This window comes from Salmo salar, chromosome 18 (assembly GCF_965601325.2).
Source record: "Salmo salar chromosome 18, fSalSal1, whole genome shotgun sequence".
NCBI lineage: Eukaryota > Metazoa > Chordata > Actinopteri > Salmoniformes > Salmonidae > Salmo > Salmo salar.
This window is the reverse complement of record NC_138308.1, coordinates 1701280-1712500: the sequence shown is the minus strand read 5'-3', so window position 1 is coordinate 1712500 and position 11221 is coordinate 1701280. Positions and strand designations below refer to the sequence as shown.

General features: G+C 43.7%; 1 protein-coding gene across 1 annotated transcript; it reads left to right on the top strand.

The window, feature by feature from the left end:
• Nucleotides 1-82: 82 nt before the first annotated feature.
• Nucleotides 83-5356, top strand: LOC106596433 (endonuclease domain-containing 1 protein; the record flags this gene model as incomplete). The annotated part of the gene is made up of 2 exons (XM_082965451.1): nucleotides 83-316; nucleotides 2832-5356. Coding segments are annotated over 2 exons (813 nt in total), but the record flags the coding sequence as incomplete, so codon positions are not given.
• Between the last annotated feature and the right edge of the window lie 5865 nt (nucleotides 5357-11221).

The window sequence follows — 11221 nt, the reverse complement described above, 5'->3', positions numbered from 1 at the left end:
TGGGGTGTTTCTCCTGCTCTCTCTGCCTGCGCTGGTTCGGACTGAAGTAGTAGACGATTTCAACACGGTGTCCTGATTTATTTTTTTAAATAATGATGGTGGTCACTTTGTCACTCCAACGATATTTACTGAAGTGGACCAGCAGACACACCACGATCGATACCAGAAGATATGTCAACGGCGCGACAACAACATTGCTAATTATGAGTTTGCGACTCTTTATGACACTGTAAGCAAGATCCCGGTGTTTTCAGCGTACAGAGTTCATGGCAAAACACACACTGACAGAAACGCAAACTGGTTTATCGAACCTCAAGTGAGTTTGGCTTTATTTATTTATGTTTAGATATTTTCAGTGAAACGTTGAGAAGTGTGTATTAGTGTCATTATTGTTATTATTATTGTTATTGTTATTGTTATTGTTTAGTCCAGGGTGACTGACAGTCGTAAACAAAAACTACATTAGCAAGTACAAGTATCAATACAATTAAGAGCTAAAACACAATCACTTCAGTTCTAGCAAGTACAAGTATCAATACAATTAAGAGCTAAAACACAATCACTTCAGTTCTAGCAAGTACAAGTATCAATACAATTAAGAGCTAAAACACAATCACTTCAGTTCTAGCAAGTACAAGTATCAATACAATTAAGAGCTAAAACACAATCACTTCAGTTCTAGCAAGTACAAGTATCAATACAATTAAGAGCTAAAACACAATCACTTCAGTTCTAGCAAGTACAAGTATCAATACAATTAAGAGCTAAAACACAATCCCCTTCAGTTCTAGCAAGTACAAGTATCTGACAAAATTAGATTCAATAACAGAACAGAGTCAGTGATATAACGAAATACAAAATACTACAGAAGAAATGTCACTTGACAGATCACAGTGCTCTAAAGTACAGGGTTATACGCCGTCAAATAGGGAGCAGATAAGAGCAATTAAAAGTGCATTGAAGGAAAAAGGATGTTCAGATGGAAAAGAGGCAGGTGCTGAAGAGTCTTCGGGAGGAAGGGAAGGGCTTGAAATAATCAAAAACGGGGTTAAAAGGGGGGGAGGAGGTCAAGTGTCTGTCATCAGTTCGTTTGAGTGCTTTATCTGGAGTTGAAAGGTCACTCCTTCCTACTACAGCCAGTACGTGAGTTTGCCATCTTGTAAGACAGAAACTTTTAAAAGTGTAAAACAGTTGTGTCAACACATGGGACAGAATGATGGGGGGGGGCTGTGATGTTAAAATACAGTAAAACACAAACAGGAGCGGTACCCCCTGTATATAGCCTCCACATTGACTCTGTACCGGTACCCCCTGTATATAGCCTCCACATTGACTCTGTACCGGTACCCCCTGTGTATAGCCTCCACATTGACTCTGTACCGTAATACCCTGTATATAGCCTCCACATTGACTCTGTACCGGTACCCCCTGTATATAGCCTCCACATTGACTCTGTACCGGTACCCCCCTGTATATAGCCTCCACATTGACTCTGTACCGGTACCCCCCCTGTATATAGTCTCCACATTGACTCTGTACCGGTACCACCTGTATATAGTCTCCACATTGACTCTGTACCGGTACCCCCTGTATATAGCCTCCACATTGACTCTGTACCGGTACCCCCTGTATATAGCCTCCACATTGACTCTGTACCGGTACCCCCTGTATATAGCCTCCACATTGACTCTGTACCGTAATACCCTGTATATAGCCTCCACATTGACTCTGTACCGGTACCCCCTGTATATAGCCTCCACATTGACTCTGTACCGGTGCCCCCTGTATATAGCCTCCACATAGCCTCTGTACCGGTACCCCCTGTATATAGCCTCCGCATTGACTCTGTACCGGTACCCCCTGTATATAGCCTCCACATTGACTCTGTACCGGTACCCCCTGTATATAGCCTCCACATAGCCTCCTGTCAGCATTTCACTGTGAGGTCTACTACACCTGTTGTATTCAGCATTTCACTGTGAGGTCTACTACACCTGTTGTATTCAGCATTTCACTGTGAGGTCTACTACACCTGTTGTATTCAGCATTTCACTGTGAGGTCTACTACACCTGTTGTATTCAGCATTTCACTGTGAGGTCTACTACACCTGTTGTATTCAGCATTTCACTGTGAGGTCTACTACACCTGTTGTATTCAGCATTTCACTGTGAGGTCTACTACACCTGTTGTATTCAGCATTTCACTGTGAGGTCTACTACACCTGTTGTATTCAGCATTTCACTGTGAGGTCTACTACACCTGTTGTATTCAGCATTTCACTGTGAGGTCTACTACACCTGTTGTATTCAGCATTTCACTGTGAGGTCTACTACACCTGTTGTATTCAGCATTTCACTGTGAGGTCTACTACACCTGTTGTATTCGACACATGTGACTAATACAATTTGATTTGGTTTGGTTCTCTCTGTACCTTTGTCCCTGTGAACCTGTACCTTTGTCCCTGTGAACCTGTACCTTTGTCCCTGTGAACCTGTACCTTTGTCCCTGTGAACCTGTACCTTTGTCCCTGTGAACCTGTACCTTTGTCCCTGTGAACCTGTACCTTTGTCCCTGTGAACCAGGTACCTTTGTCCCTGTGAACCTGTACCTTTGTCCCTGTGAACCTGTACCTTTGTCCCTGTGAACCTGTACCTTTGTCCCTGTGAACCTGTACCTTTGTCCCTGTGAACCTGTACCTTTGTCCCTGTGAACCTGTACCTTTGTCCCTGTGAACCTATTTCACATCCTGATAAAAAAAAAATTAACTCCTGTATAAATCAATTTAGTCAATCATTCAGTCACAAATGGGTTTTTTTTTTTTTTTTCACAGCTTGACAATCCAAGTGACGACCCTTTCCAGGGAACTGAACGACAAGGAAGAGGTGGCGCAACAATGGGCCCCTATCAGGCTCTGAAAGAGGACTATAAACAATCTGGATACGACATGGGCCACCTGTTCCCCGTGTCGCACGCACACACGCAGGAAACCGCTGATGCCACCTTCACCCTCACCAACGTGGTGCCCCAGGACAGGTGTCTGAACGAAATCTGGTGGAGGGATCTGGAAGGCAAAATCATAAAACATTTAGACAATAATCTAAAGCAAAGATTTTCAGAAGCCTACGTGGTTACCGGGGCTGTGCCGGGCAGGTCTACGATCAGTAATACCGTGAACGTGAACGTGCCTGGGTATCTTTGGACAGCTTTTTGCTGCTATAATTTTAAGACCAAGCAAGGGGTGTCGAAGGCTCACATCGCTCCAAACGACCGCAGTCAGCGTGTCATTGATTGGAAGGTGGCAGATTTAGAAACATTTCTGTCTGGGCCTGATGGCTATACTCAACCGTTCAGCATCTTTCAGGGAAAATGTAATTCTGACTATAACCAATATATCTATGAACATGATTAGAATCCACCCAGAGCAGAGAGACGAGGTGCTGGCAGGGCTTTGGGATTATGAGACTGGGCTGCAGATTAACTAATTAAATCTCTCAGTGCTTTGGGATTATTGCGCTGCAGATAACATGCATTGATAAATGTTTTACAACTTGGGATATTTTGAATAGAAATTCATTAACGAGGCAAGAACTGACCTGTCCACTTTAGATTAGATTAGATCCATAACAGGTTAATCTAGTTATATAGTTATCCATAACAGATTAATCTAGTTATATAGTTATCCAGAACAGATTAATCTAGTTATATAGTTATCCATAACAGGTTAATCTAGTTATATAGTTATCCATAACAGGTTAATCTAGTTATATAGTTATCCATAACAGGTTAATCTAGTTATATAGTTATCCATAACAGGTTAATCTAGTTATATAGTTATCCATAACAGGTTAATCTAGTTATATAGTTATCCAGAACAGATTAATCTAGTTATATAGTTATCCATAACAGGTTAATCTAGTTATATAGTTATCCAGAACAGATTAATCTAGTTATATAGTTATCCATAACAGGTTAATCTAGTTATATAGTTATCCATAACAGGTTAATCTAGTTATATAGTTATCCATAACAGGTTAATCTAGTTATATAGTTATCCAGAACAGGTTAATCTAGTTATATAGTTATCCATAACAGGTTAATCTAGTTATATAGTTATCCATAACAGGTTAATCTAGTTATATAGTTATCCATAACAGGTTAATCTAGTTATATAGTTATCCAGAACAGGTTAATCTAGTTATATAGTTATCCATAACAGGTTAATCTAGTTATATAGTTATCCATAACAGGTTAATCTAGTTATATAGTTATCCAGAACAGGTTAATCTAGTTATATAGTTATCCATAACAGGTTAATCTAGTTATATAGTTATCCAGAACAGATTAATCTAGTTATATAGTTATCCATAACAGGTTAATCTAGTTATATAGTTATCCATAACAGGTTAATCTAGTTATATAGTTATCCAGAACAGGTTAATCTAGTTATATAGTTATCCATAACAGGTTAATCTAGTTATATAGTTATCCAGAACAGGTTAATCTAGTTATATAGTTATCCAGAACAGGTTAATCTAGTTATATAGTTATCCATAACAGGTTAATCTAGTTATATAGTTATCCATAACAGGTTAATCTAGTTATATAGTTATCCATAACAGGTTAATCTAGTTATATAGTTATCCATAACAGGTTAATCTAGTTATATAGTTATCCAGAACAGGTTAATCTAGTTATATAGTTATCCATAACAGGTTAATCTAGTTATATAGTTATCCATAACAGGTTAATCTAGTTATATAGTTATCCAGAACAGGTTAATCTAGTTATATAGTTATCCATAACAGGTTAATCTAGTTATATAGTTATCCAGAACAGATTAATCTAGTTATATAGTTATCCATAACAGGTTAATCTAGTTATATAGTTATCCATAACAGGTTAATCTAGTTATATAGTTATCCAGAACAGGTTAATCTAGTTATATAGTTATCCATAACAGGTTAATCTAGTTATATAGTTATCCAGAACAGGTTAATCTAGTTATATAGTTATCCAGAACAGGTTAATCTAGTTATATAGTTATCCATAACAGGTTAATCTAGTTATATAGTTATCCAGAACAGGTTAATCTAGTTATATAGTTATCCAGAACAGATTAATCTAGTTATATAGTTATCCAGAACAGGTTAATCTAGTTATATAGTTATCCAGAACAGGTTAATCTAGTTATATAGTTATCCAGAACAGATTAATCTAGTTATATAGTTATCCATAACAGGTTAATCTAGTTATATAGTTATCCAGAACAGGTTAATCTAGTTATATACTGCAAACACACAAGAAATCACTGCTGTTAAATTCCTCTGAATAATAAAAAAAGCTTTGAAGCATTCATTCATTGTGTTGTGATTTTCTTGACTATCTGTCCATCTGTCACGGAAAAGCATTGCTGTCACCTTCACACATGGAGACCCTGAAATGGAACAAATGAAGATGAACCTAGGAGTCTGTCTTCATCTGGACAATGTCCTCACCTGGACAATGTGGGGGGGGAACAATTCCAACAAGATGACCTAGGAGTCTGTCTTCATCTGGACAATGTCCTCACCTGGACAATGTGGGGGGGGAACAATTCCAACAAGATGACCCTGGGAGTCTGTCTTCATCTGGACAATGTCCTCACCTGGACAATGTGGGGGGGGAACAATTCCAACAAGATGACCTAGGAGTCTGTCTTCATCTGGACAATGTCCTCACCTGGACAATGTGGGGGGGGAACAATTCCAACAAGATGACCCTGGGAGTCTGTCTTCATCTGGACAATGTCCTCACCTGGACAATGTGGGGGGGGAACAATTCCAACAAGATGACCCTAGGAGTCTTTATAAATGTTAAATCTTTTACAATGCATTAGTAAGAGCTCACCTGGCATATTGTGTTCAGTTCTTATAGACCTAAAGGATATTGCTGCTATAGAATGAGAAGAAGTGCAACCAGAATTATCCCTGGTTAAAAGACATCATTTCCCATGACGTCATGGGAAAATCTAAAGAAATCAGCCACGACCTCAGGAAAAAAAAAAAGTGTAGATCTCCACAAATCTGGTTCATCCTTGGGAGCGATTTCCAAACGCCTGAAGGTACCACGTTCATCTGTACAAAACAGTAGTACGCAAGTATAGACCACGCAGCCGTCCTACCGCTCAGGAAGGAGACGCGTTCTGTCTACTAGTGTCCTAGCGCTCAGGAAGGAGACGCGTTCTGTCTCCTAGTGTCCTACCGCTCAGGAAGGAGACGCGTTCTGTCTCCTAGTGTCCTAGCGCTCAGGAAGGAGACGCGTTCTGTCTACTAGTGTCCTAGCGCTCAGGAAGGAGACGCGTTCTGTCTCCTAGTGTCCTAGCGCTCAGGAAGGAGACGCGTTCTGTCTCCTAGTGTCCTACCGCTCAGGAAGGAGACGCGTTCTGTCTCCTAGTGTCCTAGCGCTCAGGAAGGAGACGCGTTCTGTCTACTAGTGTCCTAGCGCTCAGGAAGGAGACGCGTTCTGTCTCCTAGTGTCCTAGCGCTCAGGAAGGAGACGCGTTCTGTCTACTAGTGTCCTAGCGCTCAGGAAGGAGACGCGTTCTGTCTCCTAGTGTCCTAGCGCTCAGGAAGGTGACGGGTTCTGTCTCCTAGTGTCCTAGCGCTCAGGAAGGAGACGCGTTCTGTCTCCTAGTGTCCTAGCGCTCAGGAAGGAGACGCGTTCTGTCTCCTAGTGTCCTAGCGCTCAGGAAGGAGACGCGTTCTGTCTCCTAGTGTCCTACCGCTCAGGAAGGAGACGCGTTCTGTCTCCTAGTGTCCTAGCGCTCAGGAAGGAGACGCGTTCTGTCTCCTAGTGTCCTACCGCTCAGGAAGGAGACGCGTTCTGTCTCCTAGTGTCCTACCGCTCAGGAAGGAGACGCGTTCTGTCTCCTAGTGTCCTAGCGCTCAGGAAGGAGACGCGTTCTGTCTCCTAGTGTCCTACCGCTCAGGAAGGAGACGCGTTCTGTCTCCTAGTGTCCTACCGCTCAGGAAGGAGACGCGTTCTGTCTCCTAGTGTCCTACCGCTCAGGAAGGAGACGCGTTCTGTCTCCTAGTGTCCTAGCGCTCAGGAAGGAGACGCGTTCTGTCTCCTAGTGTCCTACCGCTCAGGAAGGAGACGCGTTCTGTCTCCTAGTGTCCTAGCGCTCAGGAAGGAGACGCGTTCTGTCTCCTAGTGTCCTAGCGCTCAGGAAGGAGACGCGTTCTGTCTCCTAGTGTCCTACCGCTCAGGAAGGAGACGCGTTCTGTCTCCTAGTGTCCTACCGCTCAGGAAGGAGACGCGTTCTGTCTCCTAGTGTCCTACCGCTCAGGAAGGAGACGCGTTCTGTCTCCTAGTGTCCTACCGCTCAGGAAGGAGACGCGTTCTGTCTCCTAGTGTCCTAGCGCTCAGGAAGGAGACGCGTTCTGTCTCCTAGTGTCCTACCGCTCAGGAAGGAGATGCGTTCTGTCTCCTAGTGTCCTACCGCTCAGGAAGGAGACGCGTTCTGTCTCCTAGTGTCCTACCGCTCAGGAAGGAGACGCGTTCTGTCTCCTAGTGTCCTACCGCTCAGGAAGGAGACGCGTTCTGTCTCCTAGTGTCCTACCGCTCAGGAAGGAGACGCGTTCTGTCTCCTAGTGTCCTAGCGCTCAGGAAGGAGACGCGTTCTGTCTCCTAGTGTCCTACCGCTCAGGAAGGAGACGCGTTCTGTCTCCTAGTGTCCTACCGCTCAGGAAGGAGACGCGTTCTGTCTCCTAGTGTCCTAGCGCTCAGGAAGGAGACGCGTTCTGTCTACTAGTGTCCTAGCGCTCAGGAAGGAGACGCGTTCTGTCTCCTAGTGTCCTAGCGCTCAGGAAGGAGACGCGTTCTGTCTCCTAGTGTCATACCGCTCAGGAAGGAGACGCGTTCTGTCTCCTAGTGTCCTACCGCTCAGGAAGGAGACGCGTTCTGTCTCCTAGTGTCCTACCGCTCAGGAAGGAGACGCGTTCTGTCTCCTAGTGTCCTAGCGCTCAGGAAGGAGACGCGTTCTGATGGGGTTTATCAGCATCCAACGTTTGGTTCTGATGGGGTTTATCAGCATCCAACGTTTGGTTCTGATGGGGTTTATCAGCATCCAATGTTTGGTTCTGTTCTGATGGGGTTTATCAGCATCCAACGTTTGGTTCTGATGGGGTTTATCAGCATCCAACGTTTGGTTCTGATGGGTTTATCAGCATCCAATGTTTGGTTCTGTTCTGATGGGGTTTATCAGCATCCAACGTTTGGTTCTGTTCTGATGGGGTTTAACTGCATCCAACGTTTGGTTCTGATGGGGTTTATCAGCATCCAACGTTTGGTTCTGTTCTGATGGGGTTTATCAGCATCCAACGTTTGGTTCTGATGGGGTTTATCAGCATCCATGTTTGGTTCTGTTCTGATGGGGTTTATCAGCATCCAACGTTTGGTTCTGATGGGGTTTATCAGCATCCATGTTTGGTTCTGATGGGTTTATCAGCATCCAACGTTTGGTTCTGATGGGGTTTATCAGCATCCAATGTTTGGTTCTGATGGGGTTTATCAGCATCCAACATTTGGTTCTGTTCTGATGGGGTTTATCAGGGGGTTCTGTTCTGATGGGGTTTATCAACTGGAAGTCTTCCGACTAGCTTGGAAAGACAGTACCGTGCAGTATCGAAGAGCCCTTACTGCTGCTCGATCATCCTATTTTTCCAACTTAATTGAGGAAAATAAGAACAATCCGAAATTTCTTTTTGATACTGTCGCAAAGCTAACTAAAAAGCAGCCTTCGCAAATGGAGGATGGCTTTCACTTCAGCAGTAATAAATTTATGAACTTCTTTGAGGAAAAGATCATGATCATTAGAAAGCAAATTACAGACTCCTCTTTAAATCTGGGTATTCCTCCAAAGCTCCATTGTCCTGAGTCTGCACAACTCTGCCAGGACCTAGGATCAAGGGAGATACTAAAGTGTTTTAGTACTATATCTCTTAACACAATGATGAAAATAATCATGGCCTCCAAACCCTCAAGCTGCATACTGGACCCTATTCCAACTAAACTACTGAAAGAGCTGCTTCCTGTGCTTGGCCCTCCTATGTTGAACATAATAAACGGCTCTCTATCCACCGGATGTGTACCAAGCTCACTAAAAGTGGCAGTAATAAAGCCTCTCTTGAAAAAGCCGAATCTTGATCCAGAAATTATAAAAAACTATCGGCCTATATCGAATCTTCCATTCCTCTCCAAAATTTTAGAAAAAGCTGTTGCACAGCAACTGACTGCCTTCCTGAAGACAAACAATGTATACGAAACGCTTCAGTCTGGTTTTAGACCCCATCATAGCACTGAGACTGCACTTGTGGAGGTGGTAAATGACCTTTTAATGACGTCAGACCGAGGCTCTGCATCTGTCCTCGTGCTCCTAGATCTTAGTGCCGCTTTTGATAACATCGATCACCACATTCTTTTGGAGAGATTGGAAACCCAAATTGGTCTACATGGACAAGTTCTGGCCTGGTTTAGATCTTATCTGTCGGAAAGATATCAGTTTGTCTCTGTGAATGGTTTGTCCTCTGACAAATCAACTGTAAATTTCGGTGTTCCTCAAGGTTCCGTTTTAGGACCACTATTGTTTTCACTATATATTTTACCTCTTGGGGATGTCATTCGAAAACATAATGTTAAATTTCACTGCTATGCAGACGACACACAGCTGTACATTTCAATGAAACATGGTGAAGCCCCAAAATTGCCCTCGCTAGAAGCCTGTGTTTCAGACATAAAGAAGTGGATGGCTGCAAACTTTCTACTTTTAAACTCGGACAAAACAGAGATGCTTGTTCTAGGTCCCAAGAAACAAAGAGATCTTCTGTTGAATCTGACAATTAATCTGGATGGTTGTACAGTCGTCTCAAATAAAACTGTGAAGGACCTCGGCGTTACTCTGGACCCTGATCTCTCTTTTGAAGAACATATCAAGACTGTTTCAAGGACAGCTTTTTTCCATCTACGTAACATTGCAAAAATCAGAAATTTTCTGTCCAAAAATGACGCAGAAAAATTAATCCATGCTTTTGTTACTTCTAGGCTGGACTACTGCAATGCTCTACTTTCCGGCTACCCGGATAAAGCACTAAATAACCTTCAGTTAGTGCTAAATACGGCTGCTAGAATCCTGACTAGAACCAAAAAATTTGATCATATTACTCCAGTGTTAGCCTCCCTACACTGGCTTCCTGTTAAGGCAAGGGCTGATTTCAAGGTTTTACTGCTAACCTACAAAGCATTACATGGGCTTGCTCCTACCTATCTTTCCGATTTGGTCCTGCCGTACATACCTACACGTACGCTACGGTCACAAGACGCAGGCCTCCTAATTGTCCCTAGAATTTCTAAGCAAACGGCTGGAGGTAGGGCTTTCTCCTATAGAGCTCCATTTTTATGGAATGGTCTGCCTACCAATGTGAGAGACGCAGACTCAGTCTCAACCTTTAAGTCTTTACTGAAGACTTATCTCTTCAGTAGGTCCTATGATTAAGTATAGTCTGGCCCAGGAGTGTGAAGGTGAACGGAAAGGCTGGAGCAACGAACCGCCCTTGCTGTCTCTGCCTTGCCGGTTCCCCTCTTTCCACTGGGATTCTCTGCCTCTAACCCTTTTACAGAGGCTGAGTCACTGGCCTACTGGTGTTCTTCCATGCCGTCCATGGGAGGGGTGCGTCACTTGAGTGGGTTGAGTCACTGACGTGGTCTTCCTGTCTGGGTTGGCGCCCCCCCCCCCCCCCCCTTGGGTTGTGCCATGGCGGAGATCGTTGTGGGCTATACTCGGCCTTGTCTTAGGACGGTAAGTTGGTGGTTGGAGACATCCCTCTAGTGGTGTGGGGGCTGTGCTTTGGCAAAGTGGGTGGGGTTATATCCTGCCTGTTTGGCCCTGCCCAGGGGTATCATCGGATGGGGCCACAGTGTCTTCTGATCCCTCCTGTCTCAGCCTCCAGTATTTATGCTGCAGTAGTTTATGTGTCGGGGGGCTAGGGTCAGTCTGTTACATCTGGAGTATTTCTCTTGTCTTATCCGGTGTCCTGTGTGTATTTAAATATGCTCTCTCTAATTCTCTCTTTCTCTCTTTCTGTCTTTCTCTCGGAGGACCTGAGCCCTAGGACCATGCCTCAGGACTACCTGGTATGATGACTCCTTGCTGTTCCCAGTCCACCTGGCCGTGCTGCTGCTCCA